The sequence below is a fragment of the Salmo trutta genome, chromosome 4 (assembly GCF_901001165.1).
Source record: "Salmo trutta chromosome 4, fSalTru1.1, whole genome shotgun sequence".
Classification (NCBI taxonomy): Eukaryota; Metazoa; Chordata; class Actinopteri; order Salmoniformes; family Salmonidae; genus Salmo; species Salmo trutta.
Window position 1 is genome coordinate 52,268,596 of NC_042960.1, and position 27,324 is coordinate 52,295,919.

The following is a 27,324-nucleotide window of genomic DNA, read 5'->3' on the forward strand; positions in this document are numbered from 1 at the left end:
CTATAGTGGTGTTTCTTCACCCAAAAGCTCCAGACAGTATGGTACCAGTGGTACGGTTCCAATGCACCCGCTGGCTTCACTAGCAAACGCTGTGGGAAGCAACAGGAATTTCTGTTCGCACAAAAAGCTCATCAGCTAATGTCAACTGTATTAAACCAGGCGTCTAATGGGAGAGGATGCTGTCACTGCAGGAGACAGTCACTGGCACGATCACTTGTTCCATGTCAACGCATTTCAAATCTACCTTTTCCTAGAAAGACGTCTCAGGGAAGCCGAGTAGGTTTCCGTCTGTGTGAACCAAGACAAAACGCGATAGTGAACTCTTACGCTCCTTCGCTGCTCGCTCACCATTCACTCCTTCCACGTCGCCTTGAAAGCACTCAGGCATAATGACAGACCCTCACCAGCGAGCGAAGCCATTACAGATGGAAGCAATTATGGTGCTGTGAAAATATTTCTCAATGTAAGGCGGTGTTTTGCCCTGGAGAACAGCGGGTTGCAATCACAAATTAATTGAGGTCCACAGCACAGCAATGAAGCGAGAGCAGGAGAGATCTGACGCGGTTGCGTCATGTTAGTGGGTGACAACTGCAAGGACTCCGGGGGAGAGGAAGCGGGAGGGAGCATTTGTTAGCACATTTACCACATTCTAATTTGTGTCGGTTAGTGGCCTGAAAGGAGCCGGTAAAGATTAGTGCTTTATATTTACATTGTGGGAGCAGTAAGTAGAGTTTTTAAACCTCTAGATGACAAATGCATTCCCTGAGGCTGAACCCAGCAGAGACACTGCAGCAACCACTCTAGGAGAGCTGCTCTGTCTGAGATCTTGGTGACCTTTACTACGCCGAAGTCATCCGTGCCAGACCATCAAAGCTCCGCTCCTTGCACAACGAGAAGGAGGAGGGCGACCCACATGCCCCAGACGCCAGCCTGCGTTCCTCTCACATACGTCTCAGCCACAAAGCAAAGATCTGAGACGCTTGAGCTGGGCCTATCCTACCTGCTGTCTGACGAGAGGTGCAGGTTTGTGAAATGTGAGGGAGTTTCAAAGTGCAGCATCAAACCTGAATATCTAGAGAGGTGTGAGGACTCCTGAAGGGCTTCTTCTCTTTCATGTGGGTTTCTCTTGTGAGGAGTCTGGTGAGAAGAGAGTGGTAGGAGAGAGAGTTGGCAGCAAGGTGAAAACTGATAGGTATCAGAGAGAGCATGAAAGGACAAACAGCTGATATGATGTGCCGACTGAGCCAGGCCGATAGCTGGCTAACACACCGCCATCGGGCCTCTGCGTGTCAACAGGAAATAAAAAACTTCATGGACACAAATTCATGCCGAACCGTAAAGTGCTGATCTGGCGAAGGATGATTGACTGCCTCAGTCTGCGTTCTAAGGCCTCACGCTGCATGGCTGACGAAAAAGTGTTCAGCAGTTAGTTAAGTCCCAGAGCCCCATAATGCCTCATTCCTAACCCTCACATAGCGACATCGTCTCTGAAACTCGTGGCATTATCTCTCACTGAGACTATAATCCAGCATGCTGTTCCCAGGTAACATTCGGCCTCCCCTCACTAGTCTCCACACCCAGTGTATCGATCACCTTAAAGGGGATTTTGTTCAGTTCACCACAAAAGCTGTCTATCTAATGCCTCATCTCACTGAGGATTGGTCTCATTGTTGTACGGGAGGCTTTTCTAAAGCCATGGGCCTGTGGCGGAGCGGAGGTATGGTGCTGAAGGCATTTCATTAATCGTGTGTCGTAAATCAGAGGAGCAGGGTGGAGGAGCTGATTCAATCAGCCAATGCTGGATGATTTAATCATCCCACTACTAAACCTTAAACAGTGTGTGATGGGAACAAATACAATGCTACAACACTGAGGTGTTAACACCAAAACAAATAGTTCTGTGTTTTCAGCTGGCGGTCATACTGTATATTCAATTCGACACCATTCTGTATACTTCTGGCCCTTCTTTGGACACTGTGTTAATTACCCTCCAGACGAGCTTCAATGCCATACAACTCTCCTTCTGTGGCCTCCAACTGCTCTTAAATACAAGTAAAACTAAATGCATGCTTTTCAACCAATTGCAGCCTGCTCCTGCCTGCCCGTCCAGCATCACTACTCTGGACGGTTCTGACTTAGAATATGTGGACAACTACAAATACCTAGGTGTCTGGTTAGACTGTAAACTCTCCTTCCAGACTCACATTAAACATCTCCAAATCCAAAATGAAATCTAGAATTGGCTTCCTATTTCACAACAAAGCATCCTTCACTCATGCTGCGAAACATACCCTCGTAAAACTGACCATCCTACCAATCCTCGACTTCGGCGATGTCATTTACAAAATAGCCTCCAATACCCTACTCAATAAATTGGATGCAGTCTATCACAGTGCCATCCGTTTTGTCACCAAAGCCCCATATACTACCCACCACAGCGACCTGTACGCTCTCGTTGGCTGGCCCTCGCTTCATACACGCCGCCAAACCCACTGGCTCCAGGTCATCTACAAGACCCTGCTAGGTAAAGTCCCCCCTTATCTCAGCTCACTGGTCACCATAGCAGCACCCACCTGTAGCACGCGCTCCAGCAGGTATATCTCACTGGTCACCCCCAAAGCCAATTCCTCCTTCGGCCGCCTCTCCTTCCAGTTCTCTGCTGCCAATGACTGGAACGAACTACAAAAATTGCTGAAACTGGAAACACTTATCTCCCTCACTAGCTTTAAGCACCAGCTGTCAGAGCAGCTCACATATTACTGCACCTGTACATAGCCCATCTATAATTTAGCCCAAACAACTACCTCTTCCCCTACTGTATTTATTTATTTAGCTCCTTTGCACCCCATTATTTCTATTTCTAATTTGCACTTTCTTCCACTGCAAATCTACCATTCCAGTGTTTTACTTGCTATATTGTATGTACTTCACCACCATGGCCTTTTTTTGCCTTTACCTCCCTTCTCTCACCTCATTTGCTCACATTGTATATAGACTTATTTTCTACTGTATTATTGACTGTATGTTTGTTTTACTCCATGTGTAACTCTGTGTTGTTGTATGTGTCAAACTGCTTGCTTTATCTTGGCCAGGTCACAATTGTAAATGAGAACTTGTTCTCAACTTGCCTACCTGATTAAATAAAGGTGAAATAAAATAAATCAAATAAATATTGTGGTGCGTACAACCATGGCACACTAGATTTATGTCTACAGCATGTGAGAAAGATGAAGTTGAAATGGCAAGGTACCTGATTGGAGAATGAGCGATTGTAACCCTCGGCGGATCGTTAAACTAATAACACGGCCCGCATTTTGAATTTATTGCCTGTGACATATCTTTTGAATATTTGTTATTAGTTTCCGTGGTGTGCTTTGCCTTTGCACCTAAATTGAGGATATCAATTACTGCCCAACACCAACCATAACCGTAGGCCATGGGGTGTAGTAGTGGGAAAGGGAGAAAAAAACGACATCCCTCCGAGACGCATTTTTCTGGAAAACAATTTATTTCAACACGTCTTCCAAAGTCCACAGCCCAGATGTTTTATTTGGTTTGTATGCAGCTGAAAGTGCTAACAGCCTCAACCTTGTTAAGCTGCTCCTAAAGGCTGGCATGATAAGAAAAGAAAGGTCCCAAAATATAGGCCCACTAATATAAGCCCACTCAGTGTGGAACATGTGAATGGAAAGTGTTCAAAACTATAACACAAAGGAACCAGTCAACTGACCGACAGTTTCCCTCTCATCAAATTGAGCATGGGACGGAGTCAACTTCCTGTGATAGATATGAATTGAACACCATTATTAAAACAACTCTGCTCTATCATTTAGCACAAGGGCATTGTAGCAGCACAGTGGACTACTGTGTGGATGCATTTATGATGGGATTAGCTACCTTGAGCCCGAGCTTGTAAAACTTCAATCTGTCCTTTACTAATAGGACGGCTGAAAACCTGATTCTATTAGCAGAGTTTTGTGGAAATGTTATGGAATTTTAATTGAAAACACATGCTGGGGTTCATAAATGTTTTACCATATTGATCAGTAGAGGCAACCTAGACCTGCCCTTATAAGGCTCAACCTGTAGCCAGCTCACTCAGTCATGACTCTCCCTTGGTAATGTAGGCAGAGGAACTAGAAATGCCTTGAAAATCAACCCTATGTATGAGTAAACACAGTGTTTATGATGTAGCAAGGCTATGGAGCTCCAACATGTCTGACCACAGAACAGTGGTGGAGGGAAGGAGACCACACTGGAGAGGAACCCAGATCAGAGAGAGAGACAGATGGCACGGCAGCCCCACTTCCCCCCCCAGGAGGCTGAAAAGATTTGTCATGGGCCCTCGGATTGTCAAAAAGCATCTTGACTGGTTGCATCACCGCTTGGTATGGCTAATGCACCGCTCTTGACCGAAGAGCGCTACAGAGAGTTGTGCGGACAGCCCAGTTCATCACTGGGGCCGAGCTCCAGCCACCCAAGCCATAGACTGTTCACTCTGCTACTGTCCGGCAAACAGTACCGGAGCATCAGCTCTCAGACAAATAGGCTCCGAGACAGCTTCTACCCTCAAGTCATAAGACTCTGAAATAGCCAGACTGCTAAGTAGTTAGTAAATGATACCCAAACTATCTTCCCTGAACTATCTACTCTGTCTTGCACTGACCCTATGCACACTCACTAGACTATATATACACACCATATACAGTACATACTCACTCACACACACTACATTGACACTCCCACAAAAAAAACCACACACATTCACATACACTACAATCCTCGTACCTCTGCACACTCCCCGTATATAGCTCCACATTGATCTGGTACTGGTACTCCCTGTATATAGCTCCACATTGATCTGGTACTGGTACTCCCTGTATATAGCTCCACAGTGATCTGGTACTGGTACTCCCTGTATATAGCTCCACATTGATCTGGTACTGGTACTCCCTATATATAGCTCCACATTGATCTGGTACTGGTACTCCCTGTATATAGCTCCACATTGATCTGGTACAGGTACTCCCTGTATATAGCGCCACATTGATCTGGTACTGGTACTCCCTGTATATAGCTCCACATTGATCTGGTGCTGGTACTCCCTGTATATAGCTCCACATTGATCTGGTACTGGTACTCCCTGTATATAGCTCCACATTGATCTGGTACTGGTACTCCCTGTATATAGCTCCACATTGATCTGGTACGGGTACTCCCTGTATATAGCTCCAGATTGATCTGGTACAGGTACTCCCTGTATATAGCTCCACATTGATCTGGTACAGGTACTCCCTGTATATAGCTCCACATTGATCTGGTACAGGTACTCCCTGTATATAGCTCCACATTGATCTGGTACAGGTACTCCCTGTATATAGCTCCACATTGATCTGGTACTGGTACTCCCTGTATATAGCTCCACATTGATCTGGTACTGGTACTCCCTGTATATAGCTCCACATTGATCTGGTACAGGTACTCCCTGTATATAGCTCCACATTGATCTGGTACTGGTACTCCCTGTATATAGCTCCACATTGATCTGGTACTGGTACTCCCTGTATATAGCTCCACATTGATCTGGTACTGGTACTCCCTGTATATAGCTCCACATTGATCTGGTACTGGTACTCCCTGTATATAGCTCCACATTGATCTGGTACGGGTACTCCCTGTATATAGCTCCACATTGATCTGGTACAGGTACTCCCTGTATATAGCTCCACATTGATCTGGTACAGGTACTCCCTGTATATAGCTCCACATTGATCTGGTACAGGTACTCCCTGTATATAGCTCCACATTGATCTGGTACTGGTACTCCCTGTATATAGCTCCACATTGATCTGGTACAGGTACTCCCTGTATATAGCTCCACATTGATCTGGTACTGGTACTCCCTGTATATAGCTCCACATTGATCTGGTACTGGTACTCCCTGTATATAGCTCCACATTGATCTGGTACTGGTACTCACTGTATATAGCTCCACATTGATCTGGTACGGGTACTCCCTGTATATAGCTCCACATTGATCTGGTACTGGTACTCCCTGTATATAGCTCCACATTGATCTGGTACAGGTACTCCCTGTATATAGCTCCACATTGATCTGGTACTGGTACTCCCTGTATATAGCTCCACATTGATCTGGTACTGGTACTCCCTGTATATAGCTCCACATTGATCTGGTACTGGTACTCCCTGTATATAGCTCCACATTGATCTGGTACAGGTACTCCCTGTATATAGCTCCAGATTGATCTGGTACAGGTACTCCCTGTATATAGCTCCACATTGATCTGGTACAGGTACTCCCTGTATATAGCTCCACATTGATCTGGTACAGGTACTCCCTGTATATAGCTCCACATTGATCTGGTACAGGTACTCCCTGTATATAGCTCCACATTGATCTGGTACTGGTACTCCCTGTATATAGCTCCACATTGATCTGGTACTGGTACTCCCTGTATATAGCTCCACATTGATCTGGTACAGGTACTCCCTGTATATAGCTCCACATTGATCTGGTACTGGTACTCCCTGTATATAGCTCCACATTGATCTGGTACTGGTACTCCCTGTATATAGCTCCACATTGATCTGGTACTGGTACTCCCTGTATATAGCTCCACATTGATCTGGTACTGGTACTCCCTGTATATAGCTCCACATTGATCTGGTACGGGTACTCCCTGTATATAGCTCCACATTGATCTGGTACAGGTACTCCCTGTATATAGCTCCACATTGATCTGGTACAGGTACTCCCTGTATATAGCTCCACATTGATCTGGTACAGGTACTCCCTGTATATAGCTCCACATTGATCTGGTACTGGTACTCCCTGTATATAGCTCCACATTGATCTGGTACAGGTACTCCCTGTATATAGCTCCACATTGATCTGATACTGGTACTCCCTGTATATAGCTCCACATTGATCTGGTACTGGTACTCCCTGTATATAGCTCCACATTGATCTGGTACTGGTACTCACTGTATATAGCTCCACATTGATCTGGTACGGGTACTCCCTGTATATAGCTCCACATTGATCTGGTACAGGTACTCCCTGTATATAGCTCCACATTGATCTGGTACTGGTACTCCCTGTATATAGCTCCACATTGATCTGGTACAGGTACTCCCTGTATATAGCTCCACATTGATCTGGTACTGGTACTCCCTGTATATAGCTCCACATTGATCTGGTACTGGTACTCCCTGTATATAGCTCCACATTGATCTGGTACTGGTACTCACTGTATATAGCTCCACATTGATCTGGTACGGGTACTCCCTGTATATATCTCCACATTGATCTGGTACAGGTACTCCCTGTATATAGCTCCACATTGATCTGGTACAGGTACTCCCTGTATATAGCTCCACATTGATCTGGTACAGGTACTCCCTGTATATAGCTCCACATTGATCTGGTACAGGTACTCCCTGTATATAGCTCCACATTGATCTGGTACAGGTACTCCCTGTATATAGCTCCACATTGATCTGGTACTGGTACTCCCTGTATATAGCTCCACATTGATCTGGTACTGGTACTCCCTGTATATAGCTCCATTCTTGTGTATTTTATTCTTCTTGTGTTACTATTTGTTGAGATGTGTTCGTAAGCAAGCATTTCACAGTAAAGTCTACACCAGTTGTTTTTGGCGCATGTGACAAATACCACACACACTCACTTTATATATACTCAGTGTCCAGTTTATTAGGTATACCCATCTAAATCCCTGTCGGACACCCCTTTGCCTCCAGAACAGCCGGAATTATTTGGGGCATGGAAACATTGCTCAATTGGTATCAAGGGACTTAATATGTGCCAGGAAAACACTCCCCACACCATTACAACCCTTCCACCAGTCATTACCGTTGACAACAGGCAGGATGGACTCACGCAGCTTATGCCAAATCCTGACTCAACAGGAACTGGGATTTGTCCGACCAGGCGATGCTTTTCCACTCCTCAAATGTCCTGTGTTGGTGACCGCATGTCCACTGGAGCCGCTTCTCCTTGTTTTTAGCTGATAGGAGTGGAACCCGTTGTGGTCGTCTGCTGCAGTAGCCCATCCGTGACAAGGCCTGACGAGTTGTGAGTTCTGATATGTCGTTCTGCACACCACTGTTGTAATGTGCCGTTATTTGCCTGTTTGTGGCCCGCATGTTAGCTTGCAAGATTCTTGCCTGCTGTTTTCGCCCACAGGACTGCCGCTGACTGGATGTTTTTTGTTTGTCGCACCAACCCAGGAGCCCGGCTGTTTCTGAGATATTCAAACCGTTTTACCCATTCTAACGTTCAATTGAATAGTAACTGAATGCTTCAATGCCTGTCTGCCTGCTTTATATAGCAAGCCACGGCCACGTGACCCACTCTCTGTAGGAGCGAACCATTTTCGTGAATGGGGTGGTATACCTAATAAGCTGTCCACTGAGTGCATACAGTACACACATAAAATGACATGTGCATGCACATTGTACGTACAAGTACATTGACATGCAGAGAAACAGTGGGTCCGGTCCGTAGGTCAAAGTCGCGCAGATCATTCTATAACACCGATAATGTCAGTCGCTTTCAACCTCAGATGCATTTATGTCATATGCATGTCCATCGGGAGTGTTGCTGCTTTGTACTATAGTTTGAAGGCAGGATGTGTTTCATGTGTGAGCCACCTCACTCTCTGGAACAGTAGTTCCTTATCCCCAGCCTGTTCTATCCCCTACTACAGCAGCCAGCATCACAGTTAATAACGCCATGTTTCCAGTCACCACATACCCGCCGTCACTGACACCGCGTTGGGTTTGAAAATCAATAACTCCACCGCTGAAAGGCCTGCCAATTTGTGAGCATGGGCATAGCAAATCCATACGCTGCCAGTGTTTAATGAAGAGAATCTTAACTATTGTGGCTTTTCATTAGGCTGGCCTACTCTGAGCCAGGGTCCATGGGGGGAAGAGAGGGAGAGAGGTCAGGAGGGAGTGAGGGAAGAGATGGAGGGTGGAGGAATGAAGGGAAGGAATCAGAGGGATATCTCTGGAGATGCAGAGAGAGACAGGGGAAGATTAACGGACATGCCACTGGAATGGAGGAGGAGAGAGGAAGAGCAGATCAGGGAAGCGAGGGAATAGAGGAATGGGGCTGCAGATGTATGGAGAGATATGGGGAAGATTAACGGCAACATAGAAATGAAAGAATGTGAGCCCTGTAGCTTGGTGATACACAGAAAAAAGCAAAAACAAATACATGGCAGTTAGTTAGTCGGCCTCCATAGCTCAATTTCCCTCCGCCTGGCCCATTTCTCCCTACCTCCAGCTCTAACTAGGCTTCTCCTGCCTCCGCGCTTGTTCTCCTGTAATTGGAGCTGCAAGCCCAAGACGTGCTCAGCGTTCGTCAGGCTGACAGTCAGGGCGGCTTCCATTAAGGTTTAATAAGTGAGTCGGCGAAGAGAGGGTTGCTGTCAGCCTGGTGGGGCAGAGAGAGACCTGCCCCCCTCCCCTCTCTTCCCTCCTCACCCCTCCCTGCTCCAGCTGCTTTGTCTCCCCCAGCCACGGCCACAAAGCAGAGTGGCTCCAAAAGCGACACTCACTAATGGCCTTTCAGACTGCGATGTGCATCGTCTCTCTGTGAGGAGAAAGAGAGAGACACGTTGGGTCTGAATGGGAGGAGAACGTGCTGCTCCAGATATGGAAGATGCATTTCAATGGTGGTTCAGTCTCATTACCAGGAAAGGGCAGCCCTCATTGCCACATTCTCCAGCTGAGCCATGGAAACACAGTCACTCATCGGGACCTCTCCCTCACACCGAGACCACAGCATATTATTGCACAGTACATCATTTAATGTGAAACGCCATAGTGAAACCGGCCCTGCATTTTCAGGGCAAAATGTGAAAGGGTGAAAGGAATGGTGAACTCCTCCTCAGTATAAGTGAAGTATGAATAGGACTGTTGTGGTTACTGTATTACCCACGCACCACTAGTCAGTCATGAGTCATGACCGCAGTAAAATTCCATGTGACCACTGAGTCACGGTAATCTTCTCATATGCACTCTGGACATGCGTTGGTAGGACTCAACTTGCTAACAACCGTCAGGTCCTAATGGCCTGGTACTCAGGGCTCTACTGTCCCTCCATCAGGTCCTAACTGCCTGGTACTCAGGTCTCTACTGTCCCTCCATCAGGTCCTAATGACCTGGTACTCAGGGCTCTATTGTCCCTCCATTAGGTCCTAATGGTCTGGTACTCAGGGCTCTATTGTCCCTTCATCAAGTCCTAATGGTCTGGTCCGCAGGACTCTATTGTCCCTCCATTAGGTCCTAGTGGTCTGGTACTCAGGGCTCTATTGTCCCTCCATCAAGTCCTAATGGCCTGGTCCTCGAGGCTCTATTGTCCCTCCATCAAGTCCTAATGGCCTGGTCCTCAAGGCTCTATTGTCCCTCCATCAAGTCCTAATGGCCTGGTCCTCAGGGCTCTATTGTCCCTCCATCAAGTCCTAATGGTCTGGTACTCAGGGCTCTATTGTCCCTCCATCATGTCCTAATGGTCTGGTACTTAGGGCTCTATTGTCCCTCCATCAGGTCCTAATGGCCTGGTCCTCAGGGCTCTATTGTCCCTCCATTAGGTCCTAATGGCCTGGTCCTCAGGGCTCTATTGTCCCTCTAACCACTCTGACATCAATGCAAATGCAATCCAAAATCACATCAAACACTTATCATCAAAACAGTATTGTGCTTTTAAACTCACCTCACTGTGATGATCAATTTGAAGAAGTTCAACAACAGGTTGAAACTGAGTGGAAAACATGGTTGTTGTGGATGTTGTTTCAAAGCCTGAACCCAAAGAAATACACATATTAGAGCTTATACATATGCATAGACCTATATATATATTTAAAAAAAGATTAGAACCTATAACCTACTATTATAGAACCTATAACCTATTATAACCTACTGCATATTACGCACAGTAGAAAAACATTTATTAAGCTGATTAAAGATGTCTTTGGTACATAATTGGTCTAGCCTATACTCCAAAATTAAACAAATTCTTGTAATTGAGTGTGGACTGTATTATTATGCATACTGGATGGTCTGGTTACCTTCTGCTACGCAGCAAACGTTCTATCAATGAGTCTGGGAGAGAACGTATAGGCCTAGGCCATGCTGTTGGTTCATTGATTATGCAGGATGGCTTACAGTTAGCCTACAATAGTGAATTAGTATTTGATTTTGAATAGTCTAGTAATAGGGCATATTTTATACATTCATAATGAATAGGCTGACACATTACCTTTAGCTACAGAATATCTCCCCACCGGGAGTTTCCATCTCCTCTCCCTCCTTCCTTCCTTCCTTTCTCCAGCATGCAGAGAGAGATGCTGTCAACAGTTCAATGAAATATGTTGTGTTGCGAAAACATTTTACTATCGATGTTCCCGAACTGATTTCACGTGCTTCCAAATTAAGCGCTGGGTAGCTGCAGGACCAGGGTTGGAGAGCCCATGGTGTACAGAGTTTGGGCAGAATATCCCCTGTCGCACAGCGAGAGGCTGTATGCTCCTCAAACAGTGGTTGATGCTTGAAATAAGTGTTTTCTTTAAGCCCAGACATTTCTATGTGCAATTTGTGTGAAAGCAGAGTTTTGATGGTTGCCACTAAAAAGAGGAGGATCCCAGCTGCTACTATATTGATTTCTCAGCTGCTCATATTAAGCACATTCTTCTATAAACCCGGAGTAGCCTACCCTGCATGACTGAAAAACAAACTGGTGGGAAAGCATTCATTACTTCAGTGCATATGGATGACATGTCTTTTTTCTCCTGTCCCTGTTCCTGTCCCTGTTCCTGTTCCTGTTCCTGTTTCTGTTTCTGCCCCTGTCCCTGGGCCATTCTAAATGTAAACTAATTTTACATTTTAGTAGACACGATTAATTTAAAGTTGATCACTTGATGAGAGATCAGCATGTGGAGACTGAGCCAAGGAACAGAGCGTGAGCTTTTTTTGCGACTTTCTCAAATCATCAATAGCCTATAGTCACATCATGCAGCCTATATACACTGTGTGTACATAACATTAGGAACACCTTCCTAATATTGAGTTGCACGGCCTTTTGCCCTCAGAACAGCCTCATTTCGTTGGGGCATGGACTCTACAAGGTGTCAAAAGCATTCCACAGAAATGCTGGCACATGTGGACTCCAATGCTTCCCACAGTTGTGTCAAGTTGGCTGGATGTCCTTTGGGTGGTGGACCATTCTTGATACACACCGGAAACTGTTGAACATGAAAAACCCAGCAGCATTGAAGTTCTTGACACACTCAAACTAGTGCGCCTGGCACCTACTACCATACCGCTTTCAAAGGCACGTCATTCTTTTGTCTTGCCCATTCACCATCTGAATGGCACTCATACACAATCCATGTCTCAATTGTCTCAAGGCTTTTAAAATCCTTCTTTAACCTGTCTTCTCCCCTTCATCTACACTGATTGAAGTGGATTTAACAGGTGACATCAATAAGGGATCAATAAGGGATCATAGCTTTCATTTGGATCCACCTGGTCAGTCTATGTTATGGAAGGTCCCGTGTGGCTCAGTTGGTAGAGCATGGTGTTTGCAACGCCAGGTTTGTGGGTTCGATTCCCACAGGGGACCAGTATGGAGAAAAAAATGTATGAAATGTATGCATTCACTACTGTAAGTCGCTCTGGATAAGAGCGTCTGCTAAATGATTAAAATGTAAATGTAATGAATGAGCAGGTGTTCCTAATGTTTTGTACACTCAGTGTATGTTTGGATTTCTAAGACATTCCAAGGTTTGTATCATTCACAACTAAAGTTGCCAAATAACTCTAAATCAAGCGTACAGTATTATCACATTTGCGCTCAACATACAGTAGCCACTTCATATGCTTACTCACTCCAGAATGGGAAAAATATCCATTATATTTTATTCAGCTAAGTTCAAATATATTCTTCTTACTATAAAATCATATAAAATAATGTCACGAGACTTATAAGCATATCTTGTCAGCTAAATGAACAAGCCTACAGCCTATATCATGGAGCATAGCCAGATTACATACAGTATCTAGTCAGCTAAATGAACAAGCCTACAGCCTATATCATGGAGCATAGCCAGATTACATAGAGTATCTAGTCAGCTAAATGAACAAGCCTACAGCCTATATCATGGAGCATAGCCAGATTACATACAGTATCTAGTCAGCTAAATGAACAAGCCTACAGTCTATATCATGGAGCATAGTCAGATTACATACAGTATCTAGTCAGCTAAATGAACAAGCCTACAGCCTATATCATGGAGCATAGCCAGATTACATACAGTAGGCCAACTAATATTCTGTTCCTCTGAAATACCTTTCCTTCATATCACAATGTTTCTTTAGACCTGCCTAAAATAAATAATGGATTGGTGTATATTAAATTAACTTACTAGACTTTTTAAAATTCCAAAGGCGTGCATCAGTGGCTTATATGTGGCTTGTATGTGTGGAGACCTGGAGATGCTAAACATGTTCATGTTAATAAATGGTCAGTTATTGTGAGACCTGCAGTCTTTTGCTTGACAATAACTGTCTGACAAAATGTCATGACCACCAAGTATGAACACTTCCAGATGTGAATGAAATGATGGTCCAACGTTGTTTAGAGAGCCATCAAGGCTTGTGGGTTTTAGGAATGACCAAACCCAAGAACCAATTCATTACCTTATTGTTTTATTCCTAAACCTCAGTAAATAATATGAGAGCAGCAGCACCATAGCCTGAGAATGACATTTATTCCACTGTCTCCCCTCTGCTGCCTGGCTGTCACTGAACATTGAGGAGCACAGTACTTTCCAGAGTTATGTAATAGATACTGCCAGTGAATCCAAGTTGAATATTGGCCCAAAAAGGGAAAATAAATAGTGCATGAATCAGGGATATGTTTAGGCTGGCCAAGTGGTGATGCCAACAATGTGTTTATCTCTGCCTAAGGAGAGAGAGAGAGAGAGAGAGAGAGAGAGAGAGAGAGAGAGAGAGAGAGAGAGAGAGAGAGAGAGAGAGAATTAGCAAATGCCAGATTCAATATAAATATCACAGAATATGGGTGTTTAGCCGAATACACCAACACAATGGTAGGGACTAGTCAGCAGAACTATGAGCTCCCTATGTGACAGTTAGAGGGAAGGAAAGAAGGAAGAAATAGGAGGGAAAATCAGTCACACAAATATGAAACCAAAAACACATACATCCACAATTACTATTTAGTATTTATTAGGATCCCCATTAGCTGTTGCCAAGGCAGCAGCTACTCTTTCTGGAGTCCAAACAGGAATAAAACAATTACATCACAACAAAACAATAGTCTACATCATAAATAAATCAGTACATAATACAAGACATTGTTACATTATTACTCTATTATTACAGATGTACAATATACAATTTACAATACTACAATAATACTATCTATATTGTGGATTTTATTTTTTTTGTTTAGTTTATTAATTCAACCATTTAAAAAAACAAGCAGACATAAAACTTGAAAAAGCCATACTGTACATGCACATGAGTTAAATCATGGAGGATAACACACAATAAAGTCTGGGACTTTCGTTTGTGGTCCTCTTGAAACAAGATGGCTAGACACGATCCAACACGGCTGAACACAGTACGGCATTGAGATAATAAAACGTACAAACAAAGAAGAAGAACATCTATCTCATCATTGCAGTTACGTCATAGGGGTCATTCATATGAGCACAGAAGACATCAAACAGTTTTTTCCTTTATATTTAAAGCTCCCTAGCTAGGACGTCGTTTTCATGGGCAGAGGCAACTCATTCCACTTTGAGGCTCCAGTATACAAAAAGGTAGCTTTCCCAGCATTACTCCTGAAGCTGTATAAGCACACATTAGCAACATCTGGTTCTGTGATTGTGTGCATCCCAGACATGGGGAAAGTAATCAGTTAAAATATCTGGGTGCAGAACCATAAAAACTCCTGTAACCCAAACCCAGTCTAATCTGGGACACCCTATCCTCAACAGGCAGCCATGTGAGTATGTGGACTCATCTTCAATACTACCCTGATCAGCTTATTCTGGGCTATCTGGAGCTTCCCCTTCATAAGCTTAGATAAGCTCCAAAACCAGGAAGTACTTGCGTAGTCAAAATGGCATTGAATGAGGACAGTGGCTAGCACTCTCATGGAGTCCTTATCAAACAGCTTGGATATTCTAGCCAAAAACGTAGTGCTGGCATTAACCTTCCCTAGCACTTTGGTGGCCATGCTCATACCTCCCAAACTTCCATCAAGGATGCATCCCAGGTAGCTAACAGAGGTTTTAGTAGTCAGCACCTCACCCCCTAACTCCACTCTGATTTCAGAGAACCTACACATTTTAGGTCTGGACCCCAAAAGAATTGCCTCAATTTGACTTAAGATGGCAAGAACCAGCATCTTTCATATCGTTTATATACAGAACAGTAGAGGCCCAAGCACGCTCCCCTGGGTGTCCAATCTATGTCCAAAGTTGAAGATGCCAGAGACACAGCACATAATTCACACACTGTAACTATGCTACCCAGCCATGCTGCATGTAGCTCCAGGCTCTATTGGATAAGTGATAAAACACTAATTAGAGTAGAAAAGGACATTGATTGACCAAGATGGCATCTTGATTAGTACTAAATCCTTTTCACTGTGACCTGTTGAGTGGCCCCTTCTATTGTTGTGGTGTTTAATATAGGCCGTCGCCATTCCCCTGCCTCATGTCAAAGCATGGAGAGTAATACTCTGTCTCGCCAAGCCCCAAAACCCAGTCATTAACTACTAGCTAGTTTCTTCTACCTGCTCCTAATTCTTACCATTTGTCTCCATTAAAATAAATGAGTCCGACGATAACATTATGTTAGTTTAAAGCAGACCGCTGCTCCTTGAATTTTGGAATGTTCTTTCTCTCTTTTCTGTGCGGGGTGAATAAGTGGCTCTCAACATCGATTAATGACATCTATCTATTTCCTGTGGGGCCCGCTTTTATTTATCTGGTCCTCTCTCCTCTCCCAGACACACGCATCACCATCCCTTTGCTGTTGGAGTAATTTAAGAAACATTTACTGTGTTTGTCTGGAGCCTCAGTAGTCTGCTGTAGGCCCCCTTCCCTTTCCTTCCCTTCCCTTCCCTCCCCTTCCCTTTCCTTCCCTTCCCTTCCCTTCCCTTCCCTTCCCTTCCCTTCCCTTCCCTTCCCTTCCCTTCCCTTCCCTTCCCTCCCCTCCCCTCCCCTCCCCTTCCCTTCCCTTCCCTTCCCTTCCCTTCCCTTCCCTTCTCTTCCCTCCCCTCCCCTCCCCTCCCCTTCCCTTCCCTTCCCTTCCCTCCCTCCCCTCCCCTCCCCTCCCCTTCCCTTCCCTTCCCTTCTCTTCCCCCCCCTTCCCTTCCCTTCCCTTCCCTTCCCTTCTCTTCTCTTCCCTCCCCTCCCCTCCCCTCCCCTTCCCTTCCCTTCCCTTCCCTCCCTCCCTCCCTCCCCTCCCCTCCCCTCCCCTCCCCTCCCCTCCCCTTCCCTTCCCTTCCCTTCCCTTCCCCCCCTTCCCTTCCCTTCCCTTCCCTTCCCTTCCCTTCCCTTCCCTTCCCTTCTCTTCCCTCCCCTCCCCTCCCCTCCCCTCCCCTTCCCTTCCCTTCCCTTCCCTTCCCTCCCTCCCCTCCCCTCCCCTCCCCTCCCCTTCCCTTCCCTTCCCTTCCCTCCCCTTCCCCCCCCTTCCCTTCCCTTCCCTTCCCTTCCCTTCTCTCTCTGTCTCTCTCTTTTTTTCCCACATGTCTTCCTCTGGCTGGGAGTAAGCTATTTGTTTTCTATTGGTGTTGTCCCTGGTGCTTGCACTGCAAAGAACACGTTTTCTCCTGACATTTTCTTAATTGATCCATGGCAGCAGCTTTGTGCTCTCCTGTTTTTCACTGCTTTAATAATTCATATATTCCGTTCTCCAGAGGAGCTTCTATCATGTTCTTTGGGGGAAAAGAAACATATTGTCTTAGGCCTTTTTTCCGATGTGCTGTCAGTGATTGTAAACATTGTGAATAATTTCTCATACCGTTAGAAGAAATAACTTTGTGAAGTTCATGTGTAAATACAGTAAGGAACTTAAAGCAATTATTCACTATTAATTCCAGAGTGTACAGACATTCTTCCGCTGCAAAATTAATGTTCCGCAACGCTTCGGGGTTGGGAGATATTCTCAATCAGGAAGACAGTTATTATAGCCATTAAAATAACTATCCACTTTAGGTAATGAACACAATTAGCCGTTACACCAATAGCATACCTTTGCAGGAGAGCATTCCTCCCCACCCACTGAGGCACAGATAAATAGGCCACTTTGTCAAGCTGTAAACTCCCACATGTTTACTAAGGCCAGGGCAGAGATGCTTTGTCTACCGACTTTAGAACACTAATGAAGGCTAAAAACAGAAATGGATTGTTGTTTTATAATGTATATTTCTTTTCAACATCCATTGTCCTAAAAGAGTGTCTGAACACTCACATATCCACTGTATCCACTGACTTACTGACATTCTTTGCTGTCTGTCTGTCTGTCTGTCTGTCTGTCTGTCTGTCTGTCTGTCTGTCTGTCTGTCTGTCTGTCTGTCTGTCTGTCTGTCTGTCTGTCTGTCTGTCTTTCTTTCTTTCTTTCTCTGTGTGTCTGTAGGTCTTCTTCAGGAGTCTTTCATTGACGAACCAGACGGTCTGGTATCCGTCAACCTGCTGGTCGTGTCTGCAGTCTCAGCCTTCGCCACGGGGGCGGTGCTGTCTGGCCTGGCTGTCTGCTGGATCATGAGTCATCGCCACCGCCACCGCACGCGAGGGGCAGGAGCCAACAATAGGAGCCGTAAAGGGGACAAAGAGCAGAACATGCTGGGTCAGGGGCGGAGTGGCTCGGTGATGAGTGTGACCCGTACCAGTGGCAGCGAGAGGACCCGGTCACATTCCCAGGCAGACAACCCGTTCGTAACGCCCAACGGCTGGCCTAAAGGAGAGATAGACCCAGGCCTACCTACTCCAGAACAGACCCCCCTGCAGCAGAAACGGCCTCCACCCAGCATGAGGCTCCCAGATGGAGACTGGGACCAAAGCCAGACCTTCCTCACCTCAGTGGGCATGCCCTGCCCAGCCAACTCAGTCATCTACCTGAGCTCCAAGTTCCTGGAGGAGAGAGGGGGCAGGCACGAGGACCCAGGGAACGTGGGGCCCCCCAACACGGAGCGAACACGTTACCTGGTCCTGGCCAACCACCGGGAGCCCCACGGAGGACAACCCAGGACCACCCTGAGGAACTCTGCAGGAGAGTACAACTATCCAGCCACGCCACAGGACTCCCCAGACCGCAGGAGGGTGGTCTCAGCCCCCAGCAACCAGATGGACTTTGGGGAGCCCCCCCGCTGGACCCATGAGGGACTCAACTATAACAGCAACAACGGAGTGCCCTACCACTCCCAGCGCCCGGGCCTGATCCGGGCCAACCACCACGGCCTGGCCGACTTCAATCACCTGATGGGAAAGAGTGTGGGCGAGCATACCCATAGTGGCCAGTGAGAAGAAGAGTGCCATGAACCCCCCTCTCTGAAACTCATTTCCCCTCAGCAACTGGAATACCCCTCAGACTCTCCCATCCCAAATCCTGCCCTGTCTGTTCTCTCTCACTGTCATTCAATGTTCTGACATCCCCTGGCGCGTAGCCTGCCTGACTGACTGACTGACTGAAGAGACTGGGCCACCAGAATCCAGCAGTTTAGAGAGAGAAAGAAAGAGAGAGAGTTAAAGAGAGGAGGTTATTCTCCTCAAGGCTACTGCTCTGCTCTCGCCCTGAGAGGTGCACCCCTCTGCTCCATAAGTGGTTTAACCTGTGGAGCTGGGACTGGACACAATGAGACCAACCTCAAGGACTAGTAAGGGGTGCAAGGGAAGGGACATTTTGTGAAAAAGGAATTTAAAAAACGGACAACCGTTTTACTGATAATTTAGCATTCAGCTTCAGTTGTGAAAGGTCTCCTTCTACTATCTAGTGCTCTGCAAGTCATTCATGTTTTTATTTCGTTGCTTTTGTGCCAGCATCCAGGAGACAACCATGTGTTTGTCCTTGGTTTTCAGGCCAACTCTATCACTCAGCTCTATCCGTCAGCTTGTGTTTGGTAGGTATTAGCAATGCCAGAGAACACTGAATCGCGCATTAAAGGAGAGGCTTCCTGTCTTAATGTGAGCATACAACACACTGGTGCTTCTTATAGGAATAAGCTTGATAATGATGTCAACAATTATTCCCATTGTGTTAACAATCATGAAAAAAACCACAAATTTCTAGTGTTTCTGAAGCTCTATTAAGTGTTTATAAATCAGACAGTGTAATGATTATATCCCCACCCGAGTCTTCAGCCCAGAACTATCAACGACAGCACTGGACTTGAACATGTCAAGGTGGGGGGGGGGGAGATAAGAAGATGGTACCTTCCCATTTGATAAAAATAAAAATAAATAAAAATAATGTGTTTCCTTGGAGAAGTGGAGGGAACAAGGAAAGAGGGCAGAGAATGGTATGAGAACTCCCTCCCCCTCCCTCTCTCCTTCTCTGTCTCCCTCTCCCTGGGTCTCTGTGACCTGACCTGAAGCCTAGGCTGCCCGACCTGGCGGAGAGGAGAACACACAGCCCATGTAGGGGAATGTGAGCATGGCTGTGGGAGATAGCGGGTCCTGGACCCTGCCACTGGGGAGCTCCATTCAGGCTCCTCTCCCTGACACTGAGTCTCTTTGTGCCCTGGAGCAGGAGGAGATGGCTACAACAAATAGCGGTTAAGAGTCAGGGCAGGCAGGACAAACCCAGCTTCCTAGCCCAGCGGAATATCAATGAGGAAAGCAGCACCCCCCTGCTGTCCCTCCGGCCCCTCACAGACACTGGCACCGTTTGGGACTGGGGCTGGGACCAGGCAGGGTGGTGGGCCCACGGATGGGTCGATAGGGCTGGGGCTGCGACCAGGCAGGGTGGTGGGCCCACGGATGGGTCGATAGGGCTGGGGCTGTCAGACTGGCATCATTCAGACTGCTATCACTATATCCCTGCCTTTCAGCGTCTCCCACTAGATCTCTGGCCCGACAGCCATTATCTATCCTCAAACATTTACAAATCAGTGTTAACTGCATCCCCACACTGGGCGCCGGGCGGCAACATGCATGGGAGCGCATAGACTGGCTTCATTAGTGGGTCTGTGGGCTGGGAGGAGCAGAGGAGTAGAGCAGGAGAGAGATGTTCTGAGGCTGGAGGGGCATAGGAGGAGCAGGGGCTGGGCTTTGTATGACTGGCAGAGAGTGGGGGTAGAGAAACACAGCAGCACCAGTGCACACATGTAGATATGTACAGGGCTTAAATACCGAGTTATGCTGACCTGCAGGGGGAGCAGATGGCGAGGAAACCTGGCCTGTATAGAGCCAGCTGTGTGGTGGGCTGAGGAGAGGAGCCAGGCTGGGCGGTGGGTTTGTTTGTCTTAATGTGAAGGGCTAACCCACTGAGGTAGAATACTGAAAGAGATTCATGGAGTGTAAGCACATGATCTAGTTGGGTAGAAATGCCAACACATGGCTGGGTTCAGGGAAACAGCTCAACAACTGAACAAGTGTGTGCGTGTGTGTTTGAGTGTGTGTGTCTGTGCGTGTGTGCTTGAGTGTGTGGGTGTTTGTTTCTGTACTTGTATTACAGTAGTAATGAGTGTTGCCATGAATGAGTAATGTAGTGGGCTGGGGAGAAGGGTTATAGCATTAGCACAGTGCAGACATTCTTTACATATTCCATACTATAGTAGAACAACCCCTCCTCCTCCTCCGATCTCCACTGTAGCCCTGAGAGGAGGATTGGTTGAGAATATGGGGCATTGACGAAGTTTTGACCCCCTGGTGCCCCCTCTCCTCTCTGTCACCCCGCTAGTGGCGTCCCCTAAGTGCAGTGTGTGATTGAGGCCTGCTCTGCCTGCCCAGCCAGCCGTGCTCCAGCTCCCTCTCTTACACTGTTTCACTAAACATGCTTGATTAGGCAAAGTACATCCCAGCCCCTAATGGTGTGATGAGCCCCTGAGAAGATTACTACAGACACATCGAGAGGGAGACGATCACCGACTCTCCTCCCCAGAAATCACCCCTGCATACAGAGACACACACTCTCACGCGCACACACACACACATACACACACAGCACCCTAACCAAAATCAGGATGTAATTTAATTACGATCCGCTGTCATCCCCAGGCCAGGGAGGAGGGAGGCCAGACTTGTGGCTCAGACCCAGAGCCACATGATAATATGATTATCTTAGTCCCCCATGACAATATATTAAAGAATCTAGGGTTCCCCTTTATACAACGCTTCAGGCTTGCACATAGACGGACACACACACACACACACACACACACACACACACGTGTTTCACACACACAATCAGCCTCTTCTTCTCAACCCCATGATGTATACTCATGCTGTGTCCCTCTGCTGTTTAGCTGCTACAATCAAACAGAGGCAGTTTTTAATGTGTCAACACCAGAATGAGAAATCTGGGTAATTTACTGTGAAGCGCTCCAAAATCTTTGCTCTTTGAAAATCAGATTTTAAATGTTTTAACTGTTTTTTCATACATTAGCAATCCTCTGATGCAGTAAATTGTTTTCTTTGGCAGCCATTTCTTTCTGCTGGGAGATTTTTGTTTGGTTCTGTTTGATATGTAGCTCACACAGTGTCGCCCCCCCCCCCTCTCCCACATGACCCGATCTGTGTGTATAAATATCATGGACTGTGTGTGTGTGCCTGAGGCCATGCCATTGTCTGTTGTTGGCTCGTTTTCCTCGGTAACCCAGTGATTAGCTAATGGCCCCCGGCCAGAAACTGCCATGTCGGGATAGGACACCCTAGAAAGAGCCAAACCAAATAAGGAGACATGTAACCCAGTCTGCTGAGGAATTAACACAGGCAGCAGACATTTTACTCATCCAGCGAAACACATCGAAGGATAAGCACAAAAACGTTTGCATTTTTGTAAAGTTGTAGAGAACATTCTATTTAGTCCGCACTGATCATTCTTGTCATGTTTTCATTATTTTAAATTTTCTTTGTTTCTATGGTAATATTTGTTTGGGTTTTTGTTGTATTGGATTTTGATTTGCTCTCTGGTGTGTGAGTTTGATGATGAAGAAGATGATGATGATTAGGAGGAAGAGGATGATGATGAGGATTAGGAGGAAGATGATGGTGATGACGATGATTAGGAGGAAGATGATGGTGATGATGATGATTGGGAGGAAGATGATGGTGATGATGATGATGATTAGGAGGAAGATGAGGATTCTGTACTGTGAACAGCATCTCAGTATTTGCTCCCACTGATGCCTGAGTCGTGTCTGAGAGGTGGAGAAGAGGAGAGGAGGAGAGGAGAGGAGGAGAGGAGCTGGCAATACAGACTGGCGATCACGACAAAGTGAACTTTCCCACAAAGAGAACTTTCCCACTCGAGTCTCCTGCTACTGTGACAGTCCTGTGGCTCTCACCAGAGGCTGTCTGTCCCTGTCTGTGACCAGGGACACTATCATTAAAAAACACCACGTGTCCCTGTGTGTACATAATCTCAATGCTTAAATGTAATTTAAGTGCAGTAGCAGCATGACACAGCCTCTGTGTGTACATATGTAGAGACGTATGTAGAATTTGTACAGTACATGCAAGTGTGTGTGCTTGTGTCCGCAAATGTCCATCAGACAAACACATGCATGCACCCTCAAGCAACTGCACAAGACACACACGCACACGCACACGCACGCGCGCACACACACACACACACACACACACACACACACACACACACACACACACACACACACACACACACACACACACACCCTTCAGCAGTTGAAGACCATTTCTACATTGTCCTCAGCGCTGCCTGTCACTTAGCATGGAGACTTTGCTCTCTGTCAACTTTCTTATTCTAATAAACCACTCAGACATTGACCATCTATCTACCTGTGACAGTTTTTGCTCTGGTTAATTACTATTTCTTCTCCTCCTAAGGGGATGACAGTATTTATATAGGCAGTATATAACTAATTACTAGTCTGTGCTTCAACTTTATTTGTAAGATACACATTTAGTACTTTGCTATCAATTGAGTGTCAAATGCATTAGTACACTTCTGTTTAGCCATGGTGTAGTTAGAAAATACCACCACTGTCCAACAGAGAGTGCTGTTTCTCCAACAATGGCCTGGGACAGTCGTAAAATAAGGTCTGAACCATGCCTCTCCCACTGCCATGGCAGGCCAGTCCTCCACTTTGCCATAATGAGTAATACCGCATTTGACTATTGTGAGCATTAACCATCCAAAAGCATCAGAATGAATAATAGAAATTAACTCAAATAGTTTTTCTCTCTCTCCCTCTCTCTCTCTCTCTCTCTCTCTCTCTCTCTCTCTCTCTCCCTCTCTCTCCCTCTCTCTCTCTCTCTCTCTCTCTCTCTCTGTGTGGGGAGTGTATAAGGCAGTAACACATCTGTTGACAGGTAAAGGGTTTGAGAGGCCTGTCATAACTGGCAGTGAGGTGCTGGAGCCATGCACCCCTCCCTCACTCCACCACCTCATCCCTTGCTGGTGTCACCTGTTTTCATACATTTCAGAATCAATCAGCCGAGCCAGGGGCACATTCATGTGATGAATCTAATTCATGAATGGATTGGACCAATGCCAGCCCAGCAGACACTGTCGGGTTGACTTACATCTAAGCTCACTGCAGGCTAACACACTCTCACAGCCCTGTTATGTGTATTCGGATTCCAGCCACAACTTGTCTTTTGGCATTAATTACAGGGCTGAATTGTGTAAACATCATGAATATAATATAAGACACAGGGTGTAATTTGAGGGCCCTCTAGCCGACATTTTCATCAGGCACCTCGGAGAGAGAGAAGGAGAAGGTAATTCTATTTAATGCTCTATCTGTTTGCTTTCAGGCACCAACACAGACACGGGGGCTGCCTACGCAGCACACAAACATACAGATCACACACAATCACGCACAAAGGGCGCAAAGGACCGTAAAACTATACAATCACTATCAGTATGGACATTGATCAGGTCTCTATTTAACTACCACAGTAGTCTCCTGGGACAGAGACCATCCATATAACATTACTCTCTACAATGTTGACTGTATATGATTTCTATAATAGGGCATTTCTGTTCTGATTTTAGACGCCTTTTCAATATCAATTTTCCAATACAATGTCAATATTGATTATTCAATATAAACATTGTCAATATCTATCATCCAACAATGGACGGCAGGTAGCCTAGTGGTTAGAGTGTTGTGATAGTAACTAAATGGTTGCTAGATCAAATCCCCAAGGTAAAAATCTGTTATTCTGCCCCTTAACAAAGCAGTTAACCCACTCTTTCTAGGCTGTCATTGTAAGTAAGAATTTGTTCTTAACTGACTTGCCTGGTTAAATAATGGAAATGAACTGTATTTTAGCGTAAAGAACCGAGCAGGGTGTGATGACCAGCCTGAACACATGGGGGAGACATTAGTGTGCCAAAAAGTTAGGTCCAGAAAAGAAGCACAGTTTTCAACATTTTATGCTACCTTTCAGTTGTTAGAAAAAGATGACACCAGACACCTAGATAGTAGGTAAATATGTATATAATTTATATTTCGGTATAACCATCAGAATGTTTTTATGATACTTCACGTGACAGCATTCACTAGGCCAAAACAGAATATAGAGTAGCTGAAAATTCCTCTCCATTCCTACCTATACAGTTCTAGAGAGAGCAGTTCTCTCTGAAGAGGCTTCTTGGTTCTCTCTTTTCGTTAACCTCCCTGGAATCAGTTCCTTGCGGAACTCCTTCACTAAGAAGAAATATCCAATAGCATCAAAACAGCAGCTTGTTGTGGCAATCCCTTCTGAGACATGATAGAAGTTACGCATCAAATTATACTGTTGGCAGTCAAGAGGGACTTTGGAAGCAACATAGAATTTCATGAAAAATGCAATATGGATAGGAGTGTAACAGATGAAAAAAACTACCAAATTGGCTGATATTATTCTAATACTTTTCCTTTTGTGCTTATATGAGTGCATGTCCTTGTAGGCCAGCAGAGTGCAGATCATCTGACATGAACAAAGCAGCATTGTGAGAAGAGGAACCGCATATCCCAGTATCTCCAGAGTCACAATAAAGTCCAGCGGAAACGGACGGGTGTCTTTCTCAAAGCAGGCCAGTCTGTGCTCTGGCCCATTGGGCTCCCTGAATATCACACATAGGACCACAATAGTCACCCATATCATCACACACACTACAACAGCCACTTGTTTCTTGGAGCCAATTCTACTGGAGTGGAAGGGAAACTGAATGGCAATGAATCTCTGGACACTTACAGCTGTAACAGTGAAGATGCTAGCATACATGTTGGTGAAGTGGATCAGAACAAGAACAGCACAGAGGCCTGGAGGGTCCAGGGTGAAGAAGGTGTGGTAGATCCTGAAGGGCAAGAAGGTGATGAGGACACAGTCGGCCACGGCCAGGTTGAACATGTAGACGTGTGTGTCTGTCCAGCTGGCTCTCTTCCGATAGAACATCCTCAGTGCAGAGAGATTCAGGACCAGGCCCAGAACAAACACAGGGCTGTACACAACCCTCTGGAACAGCCTTACCTCCTCCGTCATGTTGAGGTTACAGAGGTGCGGTCCGTGTGAATGGTTGGACATCATTCTCACTAAGATGGAGAGTATGAACATGATCATGATGTTTGTACTGATTACATCGAAAATGAGGAACATTACATTCTTATGAAGTTGGTAATGTCTTACTATTTCAAGTGTGTAATACTATAAGTGAATCTACTAAAAGTTACAATCAGTTAGTCAATTGCTGTTTTAAGGTTCAGAGGCTAAAGTTTGTTTAGTGACATACTGTACACCATCGTTGTAACACTTTTAACTTGGTCTATACATTCCAGTTCAATTGAACACACATCGTTCTTTCTTTTGGTTTTGACAGTTTATACATTTCTTACCTTAAATTGAGAGGAGCTCTGACAAAGGCAGTCTTTTTAATGTGATTGCCACCCACCAAGCCTGCAGATATTTTTCACCTGTAAATGAAGTCTCCACTTTTACTTTCTACTTCTTGAAACTGCATGAGAAGCTTGACATTTCTCCTTGACAACAGAAAAATAAATCTGCCTTTGATAGGCTGCGGTCTATTTGCATTTCAAAGTGTAGAACTGAGAGTAACAGTTTGACACAAAGACATTAAAGCATAAAAACATCTCAACAATAAAGAGAGAACAGGAAAATAATCCTGCAGCAACAGGAAATGTGAATTATTTTGTGGATAATAATGAATTCATATTTTTGTATTGGTTTTGTAGGGGTTGATACATTAGAAAGGGCAAATCAAGTCTGACGTTTTAAAGTGGAAATTACAGACATTTTAGAAGCATTTTTAAAACTTGAATACATTACATGTTTGCCTTTTCTGCTGTGCAGGGCATTTTCTGTAATAACAGGGTGATCAAATTAAGATCCTACACTGTATATGCTACGTTATGCACGTACATGTCTATTTGCACGTTCTAAAACCTGTGCCTTCAGAAAGTACTCACACCCTTAGATTTTTTCACATTTTGTTGCGTTACAGCCTGAATTTAAAATTGATTCAATTGAGATTTTGTGCCACTGGACTACACACAATACACCATAATGTCAAAGTGGAATTGTGTTTTTAGAAATGTTTATAAATTAATAAAAATGAAAAGCTGAAATGTCTTGAGTCAATAAGTATTCAACCCCTTTGTTATGGCAAGCCTAAATAAATTCAGGAATAAAAATTTGCTTAACAAGTAGCATAAGTTGCATGGACTCACTCTGTGTGCAGTAATACTGTTTAACATGATTTTTGAATGATTAACTCATCTCTGTACCCTACACATACAATTATTTGTAAGGTCCCTCAGTCGAGCAGTGAATTTCAAACACAGATTCAACCACAAAGACCAGGGTTTTCCAATGCCTCGCAAGGAAGGGCACCTGTCACGACACCTACGGAAGGTGGCGCCCCTCCTCGCCCTGTCACCTTGTGACAGGCACCTATTGGTAGATGGGTAAAAAAATGCAGACATTAAATATCCCTTTGAACATGGTGAAGTTATTAATTACACTTTGGATGATGTATCAATGCACCCAGTTACTACAATGATACAGGTGTCCTTCCTAACTCAGTTGC

The 27,324-nt window shown here is 45.3% G+C and overlaps 2 protein-coding genes across 8 annotated transcripts in view; one reads left to right on the top strand and one right to left on the bottom strand.

Moving 5' to 3' along the window:
- Nucleotides 1-23,055, top strand: part of LOC115192576 (semaphorin-6B) — a 127,757-nt gene extending 104,702 nt beyond the window's left edge. For all 7 annotated transcript variants that reach the window (XM_029751233.1, XM_029751234.1, XM_029751235.1 and 4 more), the window contains exon 17: nt 17,728-23,055. In XM_029751233.1, coding sequence (XP_029607093.1) covers nt 17,728-18,611 — 884 coding nt within the window. In that variant the 3' untranslated portion in view covers nt 18,612-23,055. The remainder of the gene's footprint in view (nt 1-17,727) is intronic.
- Nucleotides 23,056-24,718: 1,663 nt separating this feature from the next.
- On the bottom strand, nt 24,719-26,718 carry LOC115192577 (G-protein coupled receptor 55). Its single transcript, XM_029751241.1, has 2 exons — nt 26,114-26,718; nt 24,719-25,813 (listed from the first exon to the last, which is right to left on the bottom strand). Exon 2 carries the CDS (start codon nt 25,806-25,808, stop codon nt 24,849-24,851), a length of 960 nt encoding a protein of 319 aa, XP_029607101.1. The 5' UTR covers nt 25,809-25,813; nt 26,114-26,718; the 3' UTR covers nt 24,719-24,848.
- Between the last annotated feature and the right edge of the window lie 606 nt (nt 26,719-27,324).

Excerpts from the sequence above, each read along its gene's own strand:
- LOC115192577 (XM_029751241.1), bottom strand. The coding sequence starts at position 25,808 with ATGATGTCCAACCATTCACACGGACCGCACCTCTGTAACCTCAACATG.